Source organism: Oncorhynchus gorbuscha, linkage group LG20, assembly GCF_021184085.1.
Source record: "Oncorhynchus gorbuscha isolate QuinsamMale2020 ecotype Even-year linkage group LG20, OgorEven_v1.0, whole genome shotgun sequence".
Classification (NCBI taxonomy): Eukaryota; Metazoa; Chordata; class Actinopteri; order Salmoniformes; family Salmonidae; genus Oncorhynchus; species Oncorhynchus gorbuscha.
Genome location: NC_060192.1, coordinates 31888285 through 31909608, shown reverse-complemented (window position 1 = coordinate 31909608; position 21324 = coordinate 31888285). Strand labels below are relative to the sequence as shown.

General features: G+C 43.9%; 3 protein-coding genes across 4 annotated transcripts; 2 read left to right on the top strand and 1 right to left on the bottom strand.

The window, feature by feature from the left end:
* Nucleotides 1–988: 988 nt before the first annotated feature.
* Nucleotides 989–4442, top strand: arl3l1 (ADP ribosylation factor like GTPase 3, like 1). 2 transcript variants are annotated; one of them, XM_046318011.1, is made up of 6 exons: nt 989–1212; nt 1460–1582; nt 2308–2424; nt 2692–2742; nt 2932–3117; nt 3824–4442. In XM_046318011.1, exons 1-6 carry the CDS (start codon nt 1195–1197, stop codon nt 3875–3877), a joined length of 549 nt encoding a protein of 182 aa, XP_046173967.1. In that variant the 5' UTR covers nt 989–1194; the 3' UTR covers nt 3878–4442. The 2 variants fall into 2 exon arrangements, with proteins under 2 accessions (XP_046173967.1, XP_046173965.1); XM_046318009.1 differs by having other exon boundaries at nt 991–1212; nt 1439–1582.
* Nucleotides 4443–10040: 5598 nt separating this feature from the next.
* On the top strand, nt 10041–13022 carry LOC124007106 (myozenin-2-like). The gene is made up of 4 exons (XM_046317415.1): nt 10041–10118; nt 10897–11232; nt 11320–11509; nt 12396–13022. Exons 1-4 carry the CDS (start codon nt 10043–10045, stop codon nt 12583–12585), a joined length of 792 nt encoding a protein of 263 aa, XP_046173371.1. The 5' UTR covers nt 10041–10042; the 3' UTR covers nt 12586–13022.
* On the bottom strand, nt 12939–20691 carry LOC124007105 (pre-mRNA-splicing factor RBM22). Its single transcript, XM_046317413.1, has 11 exons — nt 20593–20691; nt 20146–20199; nt 19761–19790; nt 19443–19575; nt 19187–19287; nt 18582–18754; nt 18172–18372; nt 17869–18033; nt 17563–17672; nt 14326–14454; nt 12939–14160 (listed from the first exon to the last, which is right to left on the bottom strand). Exons 1-11 carry the CDS (start codon nt 20644–20646, stop codon nt 14018–14020), a joined length of 1293 nt encoding a protein of 430 aa, XP_046173369.1. The 5' UTR covers nt 20647–20691; the 3' UTR covers nt 12939–14017.
* Nucleotides 20692–21324: the final 633 nt, after the last annotated feature.

The following is a 21324-nucleotide window of genomic DNA, read 5'->3' as shown; positions in this document are numbered from 1 at the left end:
TGGTTCAGAGTGATGGAGAACCCTGGGTGTCCTGTAACATGTGATGGTTCAGAGTGATGGAGAACCCTGGGTGTCCTGTAACATGTGGTGGTTCAGAGTGATAGAGAACCCTGGGTGTCCTGTAACATGTGGTGGTTCAGAGTGATGGAGAACCCTGGGTGTCCTGTAACATGTGGTGGTTCAGAGTGATGGAGAACCCTGGGTGTCCTGTAACATGTGGTGGTTCAGAGTGATGGAGAACCCTGGGTGTCCTGTAACATGTGATGGTTCAGAGTGATGGAGAACCCTGGGTGTCCTGTAACATGTGGTAGTTCAGAGTGATGGAGAACCCTGGGTGTCCTGTAACATGTGGTGGTTCAGAGTGATGGAGAACCCTGGGTGTCCTGTAACATGTTGTAGTTCAGAGTGATGGAGAACCTTGGGTGTCCTGCAACATGTGGTGGTTCAGAGTGATGGAGAACCCTGGGTGTCCTGTAACATGTGGTGGTTCAGAGTGATGGAGAATCCTGGGTGTCCTGTAACATGTGGTAGTTCAGAGTGATGGAGAACCTTGGGTGTCCTGTAACATGTGGTGGTTCAGAGTGATGGAGAACCTTGGGTGTCCTGTAACATGTGGTAGTTCAGAGTGATGGAGAACCTTGGGTGTCCTGTAACATGTGGTAGTTCAGAGTGATAGAGAACCCCAGGTGTCCTGTAACAGGTGGTAGTTCAGAGTGATAGAGATCCCCAGGTGTCCTGTAACAGGTGGTAGTTCAGAGTGATAGAGAACCCCAGGTGTCCTGTAACAGGTGGTAGTTCAGAGTGATAGAGAACCCCGGGTGTCCTGTAACAGGTGGTGGGGAGGATAATCCAGGTAAAGTCTTTAATGCATGGAAGGGAGGAACTGGAAGTGCAAGGGAGGGGCGGAAGCCAATGGAGGCGGAGGAAAGGCGTGCACAACAGGGAGGGCTAATCGGGGCCCCCTAATCCCTCCCTGGCCCCCACCTTCTCCTCCTGAGAGAGGCCAAGCAGGAGATGACTCCACCCGGCTCTGGACGCTTCAAACGGACATAAGGGGGACCAAGTATCTATCTGTAGGCCTATTTACAGGGTACCTGCTGGACAACACTGTGCTCAACTCTGAAGATTCACCATAGAATGAGGCTTTGTCTCTTCCCTGTCCTCTTTCCTGCCTTCTGAAGCACATCATTCAACATGGGAGAAGTTGAAAAGGTAATCCCGCTTGCTACCTTCTGCTGATCTTTGAGTTTGATGGGAATGTACATGTTGATGAGTCCTAGAGCGTGATTCAGGGACTGATTGTTTTCCCTTTTTAATAAGAAACTAACTGAAGAGTTGACACTTTCTCTGCAAATAAACTACATAGTAGTCCCTTACAAGCTTCCTAATTGCTTTCTGTGTCTGTTTGTAATATCCTATTCTATCTCATTTCGCTCAGGGGTTCTTTTCGGTCCTACAGAAATTAAAAGGAACCACAGAACAGGAACTTCGGATAGTCCTCCTGGGTCTAGACAACGCTGGCAAAACAACGCTGCTAAAACAGCTATCATCCGAGGATGTCAACACCATTACTCCCACACAGGTCAGATCCGATCCTGGCGTGCTCTGAACTTACATAAGCAGGCCATGTAGTTTTGTAATGACAACCATGTGGCACTTCCTCCCTTAGATTGTTGCCCAAGGCAACGTACCACGTAATGGCACTTGCTCAATGGAAGCATTTGTTTTACCTGCTGATTCAAAATCTGATCTCTGATCATATCAACGTCTTAGATGACTATACCAGGGGCAGGTCACTCCAGATCAAACGCTTCACGGCTCTGGAAGTAGACAAGTAGTATCCTCCAAAGTTGACTTTAACACATCAAATAAGATGTTCATATGTCTCTAAAATACCACAGTAGTGATGCTTGACTTGGTTCTTCTTCATACCATGTTATCTGGTAGCAAAAGCATCACAGTCGGTTGGTTTGTCTAGTCCCTCTGTCGCAGAAAATAGCACATTGTCAATGATACATTTAGCTAGACTAAGAATAGAGACTAGGCTGAGACTTTAATCCGGGGGTTGAAGATTACTTAACCATAAAGTCAGAGAGGGTGCAACACACATTTTGTAAGCTCCAGGTAACAAATCGAGGTTCAAGTTTTGTATCATTGTACCTGTCTTTCTGGTCATGTCAGGATTTGGTTCTAATAAAAATGATGTTATAAATAAATGCTTATTTAGAGCCACTTGTAACAGAATAAAGTTGTGTTTTGCTAAACTGTGTTAGATCAATGAATTCTGCTTCTCCATTGATGCCAAAGGGCTTCAACATTAAGAGTCTCACGTCTCACGGAATGAAACTGAACGTGTGGGACATTGGAGGACAGAGGAAGATCAGACCCTTCTGGAAGAAATATCTGGAAAACACAGATTTGTTGGTGTGTAAATCATTTTAGCACTTTTGTCATTTTTATTTTGTCTTATTATATCTGTAATCTGTTTCAGAGAGTAAAATAGTTTCCATTAACTACAGTTTAGATTTAGACTACAGCCTGTTCTATTGGTTGGGGGAAAAAACTGGGCATTAGTTTATTTCAGAATCTTCAATCTCAATAAAAACCTAGAAACTGAATAGAGAATCAATCTTCTTTGTGTTACAAGATAATAAATGTCTCAGTTTGATTCAATATTCTTCTTTCCTCCAGATATATGTCATAGACAGTACAGACAAGAAGCGGTTTGAAGAAACAGGACTGGTGAGGCCAACTGAAATAGCCGTTATACCCTATTCCACAAGTGTTGTCTTGTAAAACGTTAATGTTAACAGTAAGCTTTGCATATTAACAGTGGACATGCAAACCTTTACGTGCTGGCAACACAGAGATGTAGTCTCCAAGACTTTGTTCAGCTCTGAGTCGGATAACACTGGTCCTTTGGTCCCTCAGGAGCTATCAGAGCTGATTGATGAGGAGAACCTGAAGGGGGTTCCGGTGCTCATCTTCGCTAACAAGCAGGACCTGGCCACAGCCTCGCCCGCCAGCGAGATCGCAGAGGGCCTGAACCTGCACACATACCGCGACCGGGCGTGGCAGATCCAGGCCTGCTCAGCTGTCTCTGGAGAGGGTGTACAGGTAGGCCACAACATCTCTCTCAAAATAGGACAAATCATATCAGTTTTATGAAGTTCGATGGACACCGTATCAATATATATATATATATATATATATAAAATAACAACAGTACTGTATCATCCTCTAGGATTTACAAGACAGATATTGAAGGCATCAGCCAATGTTAGTTCATGTTCTATCTATTCCTCTTCATGTGGTACAGCCAGTCTGCACTGTGGAAAGTAACCAGTTCTCACTCTGTTCATGGAGTAAAATAATTGAGAGCCCACAGGAGAATCGGAGGTTATTCTCTGCTGGACACCATGTCATTAGTAGGATCTTTTCAGAACGTAGTAGTCTTAGTAGAATCTTTTCCTAATATTTTCTGATCGTTTCACATACTGTGCAGGAGATTCTGTCATTACAGTTTACAGTAGGGTTGTCGGGGCAACATCTCAGTGAGGGGGAAATTAAGAGCGAAAACAAACTAGTGGGGGGGGTCGACAAATGTTTCGCCTCATTTCCGTGACACAACATGGATGCCGTGTAAAGCTCCAGATTATCATCTGCCACTGAGTACTGTGCTGGAGGATCAGGTCAGGAGGTCAGGCATGATGTCCTATGACCATACGTAACACAGTACAGTATACATTTATGCTTTGATTGCTTTGGAAATTCTGTAGCTTGGAATATTTCATGTGTATATGTGATGTACTTGTTCTCGCAGGACGGCATGAACTGGATTTCCAACAACATTGTAAATAAGAAGATAAATGACTAACCCCTGAATATCCAACGTGATGCTTTTTAAACACACTTTGAGTGTTTCACGTACATATGTTGACACCCAATGCAATGGTGACAGGTTTTATAGATGAAGCTTTCTCTCTGAAGATGTCCCCAAAACATTTGAGAGCTTGTTGGCTTTTCAAATCCAGCCACAAGAAAATGGATGGAAGATTTTGGGTTCACCACAGAGACCATCACCAAGAGAAAAATCACAACTCCCGGTCCCATTAAGGGTTATTGCTCTGGAATGATACCTTCTTTGGTTTAGTCGATGGAAGAAAAAAACTGTCCTTGAAGAGCACAAGTAAAAACAAGGGACAGAGCATGTAATAGGCGAATAGCCCAACAACGTTTTGAGTAGAACATCTCTCTTTAGTTGAAGGCACGTGAGCAAGGCTTCATTCATACACTCACAAAAAAAGGTTAGATTTTGTAGTTTGTGTGGTTTCATTGTTTGTAAAAAATAAAATTGTAAAAATGACAATGAATCTATATTGTGTGAATTGAGACTGTGATATCAAATAAATATTGAATTGGAAGAATCTCTTCATACTTGATGTGATATGCTTGCTTTGTACCATCAATGTAGACAAGCACCATTCCATCCCCTGTCACTGGCTGCCTTGTTGTCATTGCCTTGTTGTCAGACAGTAAGTCAGTGCTGCCGCACAGTGGACACTGTTATCATTACACTTGAGGCAGGAATGGTAAACACACACAAAAAAACTATTTGGTCTGTGTCAAATTCATTGTACATTAAAGTACTGTATATTCCTGGAGAATATTCAGAAAAATGTAGGTCACACACACAATGAGGGCACAGTGAACTACTGAGAGAATAGTATGTATAACTTCATACACTGCTCAAAAAAATAAAGGGAACACTAAAATAACACATCCTAGATCTGAATGAATGAAATATTTTTATGAAATACTTTTTTCTTTACATATTTGAATGTGCTGACAACAAAATCACACAACAATTATCAATGGAAATCAAATTTATCAACCCATGGAGGTCTGGATTTGGAGTCACACTCAAAAGTGGAAAACCACACTACAGGCTGATCCAACTTTGATGTAATGTCCTTAAACCAAGTCAAAATTAGGCTCAGTAGTGTGTGTGGCCTCCACGTGCCTGTATGACCTCCCTACAACGCCTGGGCATGCTCCTGATGAGGTGGCGGATGGTCTCCTGAGGGATCTCCTCCCAGACCTGGACTAAAGCATCCGCCAACTCCTGGACAGTCTGTGGTGCAACGTGGCGTTGGTGGATGGAGCGAGACATGATGTCCCAGATGTACTCAATTGGATTCAGGTCTGGGGAACGGGTGGGCCAGTCCATAGCATCAATGCCTTCCTCTTGCAGGAACTGCTGACATACTCCAGCCACATGAGGTCTAGCATTGTCTTGCATTAGGAGGAACCCAGGGCCAACCGCACCAGCATATGGTCTCACAAGGGGTCTGAGGATCTCATCTCGGTACCTAATGGCAGTCAGGCTACCTCTGGCGAGCACATGGAGGGCTGTGCGGCCCCCCAAAGAAATGCCACCCCACACCATGACTGACCCACCGCCAAACCGGTCATGCTGGAGGATGTTGCAGGCAGCAGAACGTTCTCCATGGCGTCTCCAGACTGTCACGTCTGTCACATGTGCTCAGTGTGAACCTGCTTTCATCTGTGAAGAGCACAGGGCGCCAGTGGCGAATTTGCCAATCTTGGTGTTCTCTGGCAAATGCCAAACGTCCTGCACGGTGTTGGGCTGTAAGCACAACCCCCACCTGTGGATGTCGGGCCCTCATACCACCCTCATGGAGTCTGTTTCTGACCATTTGAGCAGACACATGCACATTTGTGGCCTACTGGAGGTCATTTTGCAGGGCTCTGACAGTGCTCCTCCTGCTCCTCCTTGCACAAAGGTGGAGGTAGCGGTCCTGCTGCTGGGTTGTTGCCCTTCTACAGCCTCCTCCATGTCTCCTGATGTACTGGCCTGTCTCCTGGTAGCACCTCCATGCTCTGGACACTACGCTGACAGACACAGCAAACCTTCTTGCCACAGCTTGCATTGATGTGCCATTCTGGATGAGCTGCACTACCTGAGCCACTTGTGTGGGTTGTAGACTCCGTCTCATGCTCCCACTAGAGTGAAAGCACCGCCAGCATTCAAAAGTGACCAAAACATCAGCCAGGAAGCATAGGAACTGAGAAGTGGTCTGTAGTCACCACCTGCAGAACCACTCCTTTATTGGGGGTGTCTTGCTAATTGCCTATAATTTCCACCTGTTGTCTATTCCATTTGCACAACAGCATGTGACATTTATTGTCAATCAGTGTTGCTTCCTAAGTGGACAGTTTGATTTCACAGAAGTGTGATTGACTTGGAGTTACATTGTGTTGTTTAAGTGTTCCCTTTATTTTTTTGAGCAGTGTAGATTATGGCCCTCAAATTATATTGACCTTGAAGCCAGTTCCACTGCTTCTATTCATTCTTCCCTCGTATCAGGTACTGATTTAGACTGTGGACCTCGTAAGGTAAGATTTGAATACCCCTGGACCATGGTGTCCATTCAGGGTCTGTGTCAGCTAGATCATGTTTTTATTATCGGGGATAATGTGAGGAGCACACTCTGACTAGTGACCACCACTCACTAAAATAAGCCTGTGATCTAAGGTGGGTGGTCCGACCGTCAGAACCCAGTCTTCCACTAGCAAAGGAAGCTCTGCCTTGAATAAAGAGACATAAGCAATTATTAAGCAGTTTCTTACAGCCTCATTCGAGTTTGCTGATATCTGGAGGTAGTTCTGGAATTTCAATAGCAGGTAAGACATCATGATGACACGAGGATCTGTTCTGTCGGTTAGTCTCACTTTATTACTGTATAACTCCGGTATAACTCATGTTCTATATACATTGTACGCTGCGTGACATTCGACAGAATGGCTTGGCTGCGACCAGTTTACTTGTAATATCTCTGGATGTTTACTTATTACTATGCTGGATTGTTATGTAGTAACAAGATTAGAGGAAAGGGAGAAACCTAGTCAGTTGTACAACTGAATGCCATCAACTGAAATGTGGCTTCCGCATTTAACCCAACCCCTCTGAATCAGACAGGTACAAGGGGCTGCCATAATCAACGTCCACGTCTTCAGTGCCCGAAGAACGCTGGGTTAATGCTCAGGGACAGAACGACAGATTTTTACCTTGTCAGCTCGGGGATTCGATCGGTTACTGGTCTCAAAGCTCTCACCACTAGGCTATCTGCCGCACCCTTATAACATAAGAACAACACATGCTTACATAGGCTGTTTCTATCTGTCATACTCTCTGATGGCAGGGTGTAATCACACGAGTCTCTGGTGGCAGGGTGTAATCATACTAGTCTCTGATGGCAGGGTGTAATCACACGAGTCTCTGGTGGCAGGGTGTAATCATACTAGTCTCTGATGGCAGGGTGTAATCATACTAGTCTCTGATGGCAGGGTGTAATCACACGAGTCTCTGGTGGCAGGGTGTAATCATACTAGTCTCTGATGGCAGGGTGTAATCATACTAGTCTCTGATGGCAGGGTGTAATCACACGAGTCTCTGGTGGCAGGGTGTAATCATACTAGTCTCTGATGGCAGGGTGTAATCACACGAGTCTCTGATGGCAGGGTGTAATCATACTAGTCTCTGATGCCAGGGTGTAATCACACTAGTCTCTGATGGCAGGGTGTAATCATACTAGTCTCTGATGGCAGGGTGTAATCATACTAGTCTCTGATGCCAGGGTGTAATCACACGAGTCTCTGGTGGCAGGGTGTAATCATACTAGTCTCTGATGGCAGGGTGTAATCACACGAGTCTCTGGTGGCAGGGTGTAATCATACTAGTCTCTGATGGCAGGGTGTAATCATACTGCTCTCCGATGGCAGGGTGTAATCACACTAGTCTCTGGTGGCAGGGTGTAATCCCACTAGTCTCTGATGGCAGGGTATATCTCACTAGTCTCTGATGGCAGGGTATATCTCACTATTCTCTGATGGCAGGTTGCAATCATACTGCTCTATGGTAGCAGGGTGTAATCATTCTAGTCTCTGATGGCAGGGAGTAATCATACTGCTCTCTGATGGCAGGGTGTAATCACAATAGTCTCTAATGGCAGGGTGTAATCATACCACTCTCTGCTGGCAGGATGTAATCATACCACTCTCTGTTGGCAGGGTGTAATCCCTCCAGTCTCTGATGGCAGGGTGTAATCACACTAGTCTCTGTTTGGCAGGGCGTAATCACACTAGTCTCTGATGCCAGGGTGTAATCATACTGCTCTCTGGTGGCAGGGTGTAATCATACTGCTCTCTGATGGCAGGGCATGATCATATTGGTATCTGATGGCAGGGTGTAATCATATTGGTATCTGATGCCAGGGTGTAATCCCAATAGTCTCTGATGGCAGGGTGTAATCATACAACTCTCTGATGGCAGGGTGTAATCACACTAGTCTCTGATGGCAGGGTGTAATTATACTAGTCTCTGGTGGCAGGATGTAATCCCAATAGTCTCTGATGGCAGGGTGTAATCATGCTAGTTTGCTGGCAGTGTGTAATCATACTAGTCTCTGGTGGCAGGGTGTAATCATACTAGTCTCTGATGCCAGGGTGTAATCATACAACTCTCTGATGGCAGGGTGTAATCACACTAGTCTCTGATGGCAGGGTGTAATTATACTAGTCTCTGTTTGGCAGGTTGTAATCACACTAGTCTCTGATGGCAGGGTGTAATCATATTGCTCTCTGAAAGCAAGGTGTAATCACACTGGTCTCTGGCGGCAGCGTGTAATCATATTGGTATTTGATGGCAGGGTGTAATCATGCTAGTTTGCTGGCAGTGTGTAATCATACTAGTCTCTGATGGCAGGGTGTAATCACACTGGTCTCTGGCGGCAGCGTGTAATCATATTGGTATTTGATGGCAGGGTGTAATCATACTAGTCTCTGATGGCAGGGTGTAATCGTACTAGTCTCTGATGGCAGGGTGTAATCATACTAGTCTGATGGCAGGGTGTAATCATACTAGTCTGCTGCCAGGGTGTAATCATACTAGTCTGCTGGCAGGGTGTAATCATACTAGTCTGATGGCAGGGTGTAATCGTACTAGTCTGATGGCAGGGTGTAATCATACTAGTCTGATGGCAGGGTGTAATCATACTAGTCTGCTGCCAGGGTGTAATCATACTAGTCTGCTGGCAGGGTGTAATCATACTAGTCTGATGGCAGGGTGTAATCATACTAGTCTCTGATGGCAGGGTGTAATCACACTAGTCTGCTGGCAGGGTGTAATCATACTAGTCTCTGATGGCAGGGTGTAATCACACTAGTCTGCTGGCAGGGTGTAATCATACTAGTCTCTGATGGCAGGGTGTAATCACACTAGTCTGCTGGCAGGGTGTAATCATACTAGTCTCTGATGGCAGGGTGTAATCACACTAGTCTGCTGGCAGGGTGTAATCACACTAGTCTGATGGCAGGGTGTAATCGTACTAGTCTGATGGCAGGGTGTAATCATACTAGTCTCTGATGGCAGGGTGTAATCATACTAGTCTCTGATGGCAGGGTGTAATCATACTAGTCTCTGATGGCAGGGTGTAATCATACTAGTCTCTGATGGCAGGGTGTAATCATACTAGTCTCTGATGGCAGGGTGTAATCATACTAGTCTCTGATGGCAGGGTGTAATCACACTAGTCTGATGACAGGGTGTAATCATACTAGTCTGATGGCAGGGTGTAATCATACTAGTCTGATGGCAGGGTGTAATTGTACTAGTCTGATGGCAGGTTGTAATCATACTAGTCTGATGGCAGGGTGTAATCATACTAGTCTCTGATGCCAGGGTGTAATCATACTAGTCTCTGATGCCAGGGTGTAATCATACTAGTCTCTGATGGCAGTGTGTAATCATACTAGTCTCTGATGGCAGTGTGTAATCATACTAGTCTCTGATGGCAGGGTGTAATCATACTAGTCTGATGGCAGGGTGTAATCATACTAGTCTCTGATGGCAGGGTGTAATCATACTAGTCTGATGGCAGGGTGTAATCATACTAGTCTCTGATGGCAGGGTGTAATCATACTAGTCTGATGCCAGGGTGTAATCCTATTGACAGGGACGATGCAGGAACCAGACTGTGACCTGGCCAAGCAGAGGAAACAGTTGGTCCAGGAACTGTGCATGGAAAAACAAGGAGGTATGGCAACCACCACAGTCCCCAGAGGGAGTCAAGACTCAGGACGAGCTATTGAAAAAGAATGCCACATTGCATTGCATTTCATAGGAGAATTCCATTATCTTTTGTTTCCCTTTCAATCCTATTTGATCCAGAAAAGTTCATATATTCTAGCTCAACAGGGCAAATGGCATTCCCTCTGAGCTCAACCGTGAGTTGTGAATTATGAGGGAGTGAAGGGAGCGAGAACCCAGTAATGTGTATCACTCCAGGCATAATATCATTATGCTGAGACGAGGTGTGACTCATAGTAGCAGGGTAGGGCAGAGCCATGAACCCAACATACATGACCTAATAACAAGAACAGCATGTCCCATACTCCTCCAGGTGTCATGTTTAATGATTAAACATCCCCAGCAATCAAACACCTTCCTGAAGTAACCATCCTCATTCAGAGTCTGAAAACAGAACTCAATGTGCCAGAATCAGATACTGTTACAAACAATGAGAGGTTAGCTGTATGATGTGTCTGCAATTCAGTCATGTACTGTTAGAGCCAGTTAGCTACATTCTATTAAACACCGAAGACATAGAGAACATTGAATCATTCCAGCTCCGGCTTGGGCAGTGGCTTTGCTTGTAAGGTAAAGAGGTCACTACAATCAAGTCAAAAGACTGTGGAGGATATTGATACGTTAGTCTGTGTTTACCTCTCTACTTATTTGATTGTTCATCTGTCTACACTATCTACGTGTCTGCCTTTGTGTGTTCTCTTGTCTCTGTGTTGCCGACACCTCAGAGCACTTTGACCTGGGGAAGAAGATCAGCGTTCCTCAGGATGTGATGATGGAAGAGCTTAACCTGCTGTCTAACATAGGTTCCAGAATGTACCAGGAGAGACAGAAGAGGGTGGAGAGGTTCACCTTGGAGAACGTAGCACCAGACACTCACAGGGTGGTGCCCCACGACCCCCAGCAGCCAGACCATAGCAGTACACACAACCAGGGAGTCTTACAAGGGGGGAAGAATAATTACCACACAGAGGTCTATATTGGACAACCAGGAAGAAACAGCCTAGTGAGATCCCTGAAGAACACAATAGCCAGTAAGGGAAACCCCAGTGTCCTGGCCCCAGGTAACTGAGTGTGAGAGAGTGTCTGTCTGTCTGATGGAAGGGGACAGGGTATTACCCCTACAATAACAATCCACCTCTCCCTCAAAGGTTACAATGGGCCTCTGAAAGAAGTTCCTCATGAGAGGTTCAACGTCACTGTGATTCCCAAGGCCTACTGCTCCCCATGGCAGATTCAGCGCCATAACGGTAACAGTGACAAGCTGCTGTCTGCCATCTCTGCCCATCTCCCTGAGCTGCCACAGAAGCTCACCCCAAACAACTACAGGTGCTTCAACAGGTGAGCCCAAGTGACTGGCTCTATAGCCTGCCCTTGACCACTCCCTACACCCCCACACAGCTTGTGGTTGACTAACCAAAGTGTGTGTTTTGAAAAGTACTCAAGAGTCAATCTTTCAGTAGTCAAAGAAAGTTCTAGGCCTCTGGCTTCCTCCTCTGGTTTGCTCCTTGGCTGGCTTCTGAAACCTCTTTCTAAAAGGCTGTCGTCTGCTTGTGAACCCCGAATCTGGCGCTGGCTCACACCAGCCTGGGCCACTGAGTAAAGCTTCTATTTTAAAACACAGCGTCTGTAAGCTGATCCCCACACAACTCTAGAAAACACTCAAGAGAGATTTATATCAAGATACAAAGGTAAATTACTAATCAGAACTAGTCATTAAACTTTGAGAATCTACTCACCATGCTACCATGACCCACACCAGAGGTCTTATGATCAGATACATTTGATTTCATCTGTGGTTTAGGGAAAAGGGGATACCTAGTCAGATGTCCAACAATTTATTCAACTGAAATATGTCTTCCGCATTTAACCCAACCCCTCTGAATCAGAGGTGCAGGAGGCCGCCTTCATCGACATCCATGTCTTTGGCGCCCGGGGAATGGTGGATTAACTGCCTTGCTCAAGGCCAGAACGACAGATTTTTACTTTTTTAAATTTACCTTTAACTAGGCAAGTCAGTTAAGAACAAATTCTTATTTTCAATGACGGCCTAGGAACAGGGGGTTAACTGCCTGTTCAGGGGCAGAACGACAGATCTGTACCTTGTCACCTCGGGGATTTGAACTTGCAGCCTTCCTGTTACGCTCTAACCCCTAGGCTACCCTGCCGGCAAGGGGATTCGTTAGACTTACTAACTGCAGATCCTGACACCCATTTATTTCTGTAGGGCCCCGATGCCATTTGGGGGGACAGCAGGTAGTGTGAGGATGTTCCCCCTGCCAGGGTTTGAGCTCCTGCAGGCCCATACTGAACCGAGTCGGACCTGGGAGAGCATATGTGACAGGCCCAACTTCAACCGCACCCCAAGGGGCTGGGCTGCCCACTACACTGCTGAAACAGAGACTTCAGACCTCTGAGCCCATGGCTGTGATGGAGAGCATCAGGGGTAACTTGTGACTGACTGATCTACAAATAATATTTAGTTATATATGATGGAAGGGGATTTGTTGATCAGTCTTGACTCTCCTGTAAAGTCGGCATCAATGTCGAATGTGCTCCATGACAGCTTTAGATGACCTCGCTACACTCTTACAAACTGCAAGTCCAAACAGTGGATACTAATGTGCAATTTTCTAGCATGTAATCACTTTAGAAAAATAATGTTCTCTCCTTGTCTTGTTCTGCCACAGCTAATGATATCCACAATGTCTTAGACCAGGTCATACTTCATCAAGGTCACAACTTATTAAATGATGCTATTACAAAAACACACTTTAAAAGAAAGGATATGTTTAATGAAGCAAAAACGTTAACCATACACTTTTCACAGTTATAATAAAAGACGTTGACAATGCTGTGGAGTCATGGACACCATCATTCTTTATATAATAGTGCCACCACATGGAAGTCAAATGGTCAATTTGTAAGTCGCTCTGGATAAGAGCGTCTGCTAAATGACTTAAATGTAAATGTCTTAACAATTGGTTGTTCTGAAGACGTTAAACATCTGACAATTCTGCATAAAATGAATTATAAGGAAAAAAATCAATTGTAGAAATGGAGACATTCTCTTCTATAAGGTTCAGTACAATATGCACAACTTGCAAACGTAACCCTCCCTCCCCCTTTCAAATATACAAGCCAGAGATAGAACATACAGGTAACTGCCAAAATAAAGGAAACACTTTACAAAATGAGGGATACAAAATGTATTGAAAGCAGGTGTTTCCACACAGGTGTGGTTCCTGAGTTCATTAAGAAATAAAATGATCAGTTGCCCATTATTTTGGCTACCATGGTTAGAAGAGATCAGTGACATTGGGGGGAAAAAAGGGGTCTCATAGGAACATAGGTGATTTAAAATGTGTATGTCTTAGTCATCCGGGCCTCAACCCAATTGAACACTTACGGGAGATTCTGATGCGTCTGAGACAGCGTTTTCCACCACCATCAACAAAACACTGAATTCATTTATTGTGGAAGAATGGGTGTCGCATCCCTCCAGTAGAGTTCCAGACACTTGTAGAGTTCTATGCCAAGGCGCATTGAAGCAGTTTTGGCCCAACACCCTATTAAGACACTTTATGTTCCCTTTATTTTGGCAGTTACTTGTAGGTTCGATGGAGGAAGGTATAACGAATCATTTAAAACTATACTGTTCAGCACTCCAGTTTCCTAACGAGCAAGACCTTGCTGATGCACAAAACAGAGGTTCTTCTCCATTACACGTATATAAAAGAAGCATTTCACATCTGTGAACTGTGACTATAGTAACTGTGTCGGTTATTAATAGGGCGAAATTGGTCAAATTATAACGATGTTAATCATAAACAGTGAGGTACGAGGGTCTTAGGAGCCTCCGTGACGGCTGGCATGTGCACCCATGCGCTGTGGATCCTGGGAGGGGTAGTGGACATGGCCAGGGGGCCTCATGCCCATGGGAGGGGGCATCCCCATAGGGTCCATGGAGTGAAACATGGGTGGCCCAAAGCCTGTAGGGATAGAAACACCACAGGTTATAACATCTTAGTTGAGGGGGATAAAAATATATATTTTTAACTTGTCCTAATTTACTCTGTATTTCAGAGGACAACACAATGAAAACACTTTTGAAAATGTTTTATTTGTGGTCCACTTCAGGGGGGGTCTTGTTTTACCTGGAGGGGGGGGCATAGCCACACCGGGGGGTGGGGGTAGACTGATGTTCATGACAGGAGGAGCTGAGTTGGGGCCCAGGTTGAAGTAGTTGGTAGGGGTGTCTTCATCCACAGGCGGTGGAGGTAGCGCTGCAGGACAGAGACAGAGGGTCAGTATTGACAAGTCACATCACTGAAAGAGCACCGTAAAATGTGTGTGAGGGTTTTACTCAGGGGTTGAAACCAAAATTATTTTCAAATCGTTTCATTGTGAGCAGAACCATTATATTTTTTATTCTGTTCCACTGCTCCTATCAGCAACCGGTTCGAACCCCCAAAAAGATACTGGTTGATATTCCTTTTTAAACCATTAAAATACTTCACCAATTAGTGGGGATAGAGTAGCTTGCTATGGAAGCTATTTAATCTGTATAGGAAAGAAGTTGTATTTTCCATAACAGCATGATTTCTGTAATTCAGCAAGGTTTAATCATGACAAACCCACACACACTGTGCTGCCAGTGACAGTGTAGGCCGCAAGATGCAACTGAAATTCTGCGAGAAGATGGAGGAAGCTTACCTTGAAGCGCTGGGTATCTTTTTATGACATGCATTATCTGAATTAGTCGCACAGAATTACCCCAACGGAGGAACTTTGAATGTCTGAACTTCCGAGTTGGTTTAACATGGGACCAGAGCAAACATCAGCAAGCTTGTGTGTACAGAGGAGCTCAAGAATTAGAAACAACTTTTTGTAGTTAATAAATTCAATGTGAAACATAACTATAGTATCCTTAACTAGCATTGAAAAAGTTAATCCATTCTTTTAAAACATCCCCCTCATTTCTGAATCATGCTTGTAACGTCGTGAGTAGGCTACAGTAACCTAGGCTTCAGAGGGGAGGAGCAGATAGCCTACATACACACCTACTAGCAAAGAGTTCCATCTGCCAGGTGGATGCTGGAACACGTTCGAGTGACAGTGAGGGTTTTGCATAGGCGCTTTGTTTTGGAACGTAATAGAGCGTTATTAACTGGTTACACATAAACATGTTTAGCATCTCCAGGCCTCCACACATACAAGTCGCTGATGCGTACCTTCGGAACGTCGACAAGTCAAATAAATCAATTGCATATAGGCCATCACAATAAATCCATGATTTTAGTCAGGTCTAAAGAAATATGATATGAAGAAAATGGATTTCAGAAGAACATAATGAGTTGGCCTACTGTATGTTGTCTGGCTATGCATCACGGCTGTAGGCTGGCTCGTTTAGCTGAAAATATATGCTTATAAGTGCCATTATTTTATTGTAACAAGAATATAATTGAACTTAACTGAATTATAAAGGTTATTTTCCCTCATTCTGGTGCAAGAATGTGTGCATATGAAGTGGCTATGTTGAGCGTAAAAGTTATCATTTGAAACAGGTCCGAAACGGTACATTTAGAGTTATTTGCCAACTTCAGTTGTGAATGATACAAACCTTAGAATGTCTTAGAAACCAAAACAAATATGACTGCATGATGGGCCTATAGGCTATTAAGAAAGTAGTAAAAAAAACACAAAAGAGTGTGCTCTGTTCCTTGCCTCAGACTGCACTCTGTATGCCATGGGCTATCCAAACATGTTCCTGTAGCTACCCAATGCTTCATTTGGGAAAACAAGTGAAATCTGCTCAGGAACACAAATAGTAATGTGTTTGCACAAAAAAAAACATTTCATTAAACTGTTGACAGCTCTACTCTCTGCACGCTGGTGGAAGAAACGCAGGAAGAGAACAGGAAATGGATACTCAGTAATGAGATTCTGTAGCTATAATGGTAAATGTTTCAACCTGTTAATTATGAAAATATAAAAACATGCCCTATTACTAGGCTATTCAAATACAAATTAACTATAGGCTGAAACTAATTTATGCTAGACCAATAATATTCCAAAGGTATCTCAAAATCAGTATTTTTTATGCCGTGTGTAATATGCAGTTGGCTAGGGCTGGGCGACTTGGCCAAAATCTAGTACCACTGATCCATAACCGCCATAAAAAAGCCAGATTGCGGTTTGCAACTGCACATGGGGACAAAGACTGTACTTTTTGGAGAAATGTCCTCTGGTCTGATGAAACAAAAACAGAACTGTTTGGCCATAATGACCATCGTTATGTTTGGAGGGAAAAGGGGAGGCTTGCAAGCCGAAGAACACCCATCCCAACCATGAAGCACAGGGGTGGCAGCATCATGTTGTGGTGGTGCTTTGCTGCAGTAGGGACTGGTGCACTTCACAAAATAGATGGCATAGGAGGTAGGAGAATTATGTGGATATATTGAAGCAGCATCTCAAGACATCAGACAGGAAGTTAAAGCTTGGTCGGAAATGGGTCTTCCAAATGGACAATGACCTCAAGCATACTTCCAAAGTTGTGGCAAAATGACTTAAGGACAACAAAGTCAAGGTATTGAAGTGGCCATCAAAAAGCCCTGACCTCAATCCTATAGAATATTTGTGGGCAGAACTGAAAAAGTGTCTGCAAGCAAGGAGGCCTACAAACCTGACTCCGTTACATCAGCTCTGTTAGGAGGAATGAGCCAAAATTCACCCAACTTATTGTGGAAAGCTTGTGGAAGGCTACCTGAAACTTTTGACCCAGGTTAAACAATTTAAAGGCATGGGCTCGGGCTCATATACAGGCCTTTGCATAAGCGAATCATCACCTTAGAAAGCGCTGTCCATTTCCTTGTGTTAGAATTTGAAACAAAATCTACAATGACCACGTTACCCACTCAGTTACAACATGTTGTTGAACTTCTTTCTTTAAATTAATCAATCACAGTGAGGTGAGTTTTAAAAGCACGTACTGTTTTGATGATAAGTGTTTGATGTGATTTCGATTGCATTGATGTCAGAGTGGTTAGAGGGGCAATAGAGCCCTGAGTACCAGACCCTTAGTGACCTTATGAGTGTTAGCGAGTTGGGTACTACTAATGCATGTCCTGAGTGCACAAGAGGAGATTATTGCGACCGAGTCACATAGAATTTTACTGCGGTCATGACTCATGACTACCGGTGTGGCGATAATACGGTCACTGCAACAACCCTGGTTCCTATCGTCTAGTCTCCTTCTCAAACCCCATTGGAAGAGGTCTGAGGTCCCTCATCCTCTGACCTTCTCATCTAATGAGTTTTGAGGATGAGGTGATAGACAGAGGTAGCTAGGAATCAAGGAAATTAAATTGAGATTCTCTGTGTATAGCTCTCACCTCCAGGCAGTCCAGGTACCGGCTCCAGCTTCAGCCCCATCTCAGTCAGCCCTTCTCCCCTTCCGTCCTTCCCCCCTCTCCCATCCCTCCTTCCCCCCTCTCCCTGGGACCTGGAACAGAACAACACAGTGAGTCCATCACATCAACTCATGTCACACTGGAGGTGCTTTTACTTGCAATATCTGTGATAACAGAGAAATCAGTCAACAGAAACACAGGTACCTGCTGCCACAGCCATCTGTCACTAGTATTAGGAACCACAGGTGGAAGTGCATGAGACTGTCATATCATAGGATGGTACTTTACCTGCCCCATTTGACGTTGAGTCTGCGACCGTTGATAATGAGCTTGTTAAAGGATTTCTCGGCAGCTAACTCTGCAGCCTGACGGGTGGCAAACTGGATGAAGGCACACTGCTGCCTCTGAACGATGGTGGTGGTCCGGATCTCCCCAAACTGGTAGAAATGGTTCCTGTCGGGGGGCAAGCAGTTATATTGGCTCATTTATCGTGCCTCCTCTCCCCTGTAACTATTCCACAGGCCATTCCTGTAAATGAGTACATTTTTACTCATTTGGAGTAAAAATATATTATTCTGGGCAGGCACTCACCTGAGTTCAGAGTCTGTGATGGAGTCTCCGAGCCCCCCCACGTACAGTGTAGTGATGGACTTGTCCTCTGGAGTGTCCAGTCTCGGCATGGTGGAGGCTCTCTTCAGCAGCTTGTCAGCCACAGGGTCGTTGATACCATAGTAACGGTCCTTAATGTTCTGGTCTGCCAGGGGATCATCTGGATCAGTTGGCTTCTCATGCCTGGAGTGCAGTAGTTCAGAGATGAGAGTTAAAGCAAAACGTCTGTCAACATCTTGAAAACAATCTTATCTTGGCCAAAGTCGAGAACCAGACCTGTGCCACTGCATTTACTTTTTCCCATTGGCTCATAAGTCAACAACTGCCCAATATTTAACATGTGCCATGTATTTCTTTGCACCTATGGTTTCATGATGTTGACAGTTGCTCACCTGTAAGGACACTCCTCTCCTCTCTTACACTCTCCCTTCACCCAGAAGGAGCAGATATGTGGTCTGTTCCTCTTGTAGTAAGGTGTGGTGCGGGCTAGCTTCAGCAGCATGTCACTAGAGCTGGGGGCCTTACCCAGGAGACCCACGGGCCGGGTACCATCAGAGTTCCCTATCTGTAGTCAGGAGAGAGCGACTGTCAAGTGGATGCATTTCACCGAAATTTGAACCATTTAATTTACCAGATGTCATGAAGACTGAAATAATGACGAATGACCTGGCCACGGAAGGTACACAACTAAGACCAGAGGACCAAAGACCAGATATTTCTGGGTGGTCCTCATGAATGAGTCATGTGACTTGGCGAGTAAACATTGTCTGGAATCTTCAAGGGAAAATGAGAAGGGTCAAAGGGTGCTATCTGAACCCTCTTGGCATGAACACACTGTTAGGATATTTACGAAGCAAGCAGACTTAGGCTAGACGACAGAATGTAAACATTGATCTGTCTGGTAACATTACTGCCGTCACACAATTAGAAGATTACACACGGGACTCAGATCATGTTACCAACTACCTTTGATCTTGAATAAGAGAAAATAGATCACCTCTCTTTCCATGTTCTGTGTGTAGTATTCCTTGTTCACATCTGACTTTGGCACATCGTCCTTGATTGACAGACCAGTGTCTCGGACCTGTATTGGCAAGCCTAGATGAAGGAGTAGTGAAAATTAACATCCACTGTGAACTTGTCGGACATGCAACTTTTTTTTAAATATACCTGTACAACTCTCTGTGTGCGTGTAGTCATTCTCTGGATGGTACAGATATAACCTGATCCAAACCCTGTCCATGTTGACTCACCATACTCTAGATCCAGCAGGCAGGTCTGACAGACATTCTTTATCTTGCTGCACGTCTGGCACGCCTCTGTCTTCTTGAAGCGCATGCGGGTCCCAGGACACCATCGGAACACAGTGAATGGTCTGGCACATATCTATGAAGGACATAGATGAAGCAGGAGGTCAGTGAATGTTTAGATTGCAGTGGCATACTCTGTAGCAGGGTACTCTACTTATGTACAGGGTTATCTCCTCAGAACCTATGTTGGAGAACTCTGCTATGTGTGTAACTGTGACTGATTAATCCAATTGAGCATTAATGCACTTGTGAATTTCTTACCTTGCACTCCTTGCCATACTTCTCCTTGGTCTAGCAACAAAAAAAAAAAGATTGTGATACAGGATGAGTACCTGTTTTGAATTACCATATCTAGAAGGACATGTCAATTAAAGATTCAGCTACACGAACATACATTTAGCAAAAAGGTGGTTAGCTCCTAGCTCTCAAAAACTCTAGGCAGCCTTATGCCAACAATTCTAAGCCATTAGCTTGGCCCATTACTGCCTCGAGTGAGCTACAATCCCGACACTGTGTTTTAACGCTATATTATTATTATTATTATGGTATGTGTGATGTTAATGAACGGATACTCATGATAATGGGCTAACGTTAGTTAGTTCCCAGAGAACATTAACCCGAAGTTAGAGAATTGAATAAAACGTACCATTCGAATATAAGGATTCTCTCCAAGACATGTCTGGCAGAGAATGGGGAAATCCTGTGGAAGTGAAGATGGCAAAAAACAAAACAATTAACGTTAGCTAGCTAACATACAGTAGCTACTAGTAACGTGGTTAGCTAACGGTAAAGCTATAATCTGATATTTTACAAATTAACTAGCTAACTTCTTTGAATAATCGATTAAATAGTTCAAGAACATTACATTTTTAGTTACGCAGCTGTGAATGTTTATTTTGCTAACTATTAAAAGGGCAACGACTTAGCTAGCTAGAAACCATTAGCCATTAGCTAGTTAGCTAAGCGAGCTCCCAGGAAAACACTAAACGTATCTCTAGTACCACTGCTTATTGACGCAATCAATATCGCAGAATAACAATTACACATGGCATTTTCCTTTCAGATTAACTGAAACATATCATTTAAAACATACCGCGTCTTCCCAATTTTGTCTATTGTAAGTGTTAGCTCCTAAAGACGTCGCCATTTTAGAAATCCTCTGTCAGTGTCTTCCCGGTAATCACTAGTTACCACAGCCACAAAGTCTCAAACCACGCCCATTTCTAAAATGTATATTTATTTAAAAATCTGATCTTAAACCTAACCTTAACCACACTGCTAACCTTGTGCTTAACCCTAACTTTAAACTAAGCCCGAAAAGCACATTTTTGTTTGCCTGAATTTTTACGATAGCCAATTTTGACTTTGTGGCTATAGTAACTAATGGAAATCAATACTTTGCACTAGATGACCAATGGGGGCGCTGTGTTGAAGCCAGAGTGCCTCCATCTTGGCACTCCTTCCCCATTGTAAATACATATTTTGGACGCTATAGAAATTGGTTAATGTCTACATTTGTTTTTGCCACATTTATTCTATTACTGACACCTTAATACATACTTTTAAATGATATTATGTGAGCTAAAAAAATAAACATATAAAATATTTAAACATTGTAAAACATTAAATAATTATAAAATTTCTTCAAGTATAATTTTTAGAGATTTCTGTTACTGTCCCCACTACAAAAAAAAAAACTTAAATATATTTAATTTTGTCCGTGAAACATTTTAATCAAAATACTGTAGAATTAAATGTATTCCTCTGGAGTGCTTTGAATCAGCTTAAAGGCTGGTCATGGCTCAAATAAACAGCATCCTCCCGG

Excerpts from the sequence above, each read along its gene's own strand:
- LOC124007105 (XM_046317413.1), bottom strand. The coding sequence starts at position 20,646 with ATGGCGACGTCTTTAGGAGCTAACACTTACAATAGACAAAATTGGGAA. Across the intron at positions 18,755-19,186 it reads CACAGAACATGGAAAGAGAG|ATAGGGAACTCTGATGGTAC; the intron begins GTGATCTATTTT and ends TCCTGACTACAG. Across the intron at positions 18,373-18,581 it reads GGAGAGGAGTGTCCTTACAG|GCATGAGAAGCCAACTGATC; the intron begins GTGAGCAACTGT and ends ACTGCACTCCAG.
- LOC124007106 (XM_046317415.1), top strand. The coding sequence starts at position 10,043 with ATGCAGGAACCAGACTGTGACCTGGCCAAGCAGAGGAAACAGTTGGTC. Across the intron at positions 11,233-11,319 it reads CCCCAGTGTCCTGGCCCCAG|GTTACAATGGGCCTCTGAAA; the intron begins GTAACTGAGTGT and ends TCTCCCTCAAAG. Across the intron at positions 11,510-12,395 it reads AACTACAGGTGCTTCAACAG|GGCCCCGATGCCATTTGGGG; the intron begins GTGAGCCCAAGT and ends TTATTTCTGTAG.
- arl3l1 (XM_046318009.1), top strand. Across the intron at positions 1,583-2,307 it reads ACACCATTACTCCCACACAG|GGCTTCAACATTAAGAGTCT; the intron begins GTCAGATCCGAT and ends TTGATGCCAAAG. Across the intron at positions 2,425-2,691 it reads TGGAAAACACAGATTTGTTG|ATATATGTCATAGACAGTAC; the intron begins GTGTGTAAATCA and ends TCTTTCCTCCAG.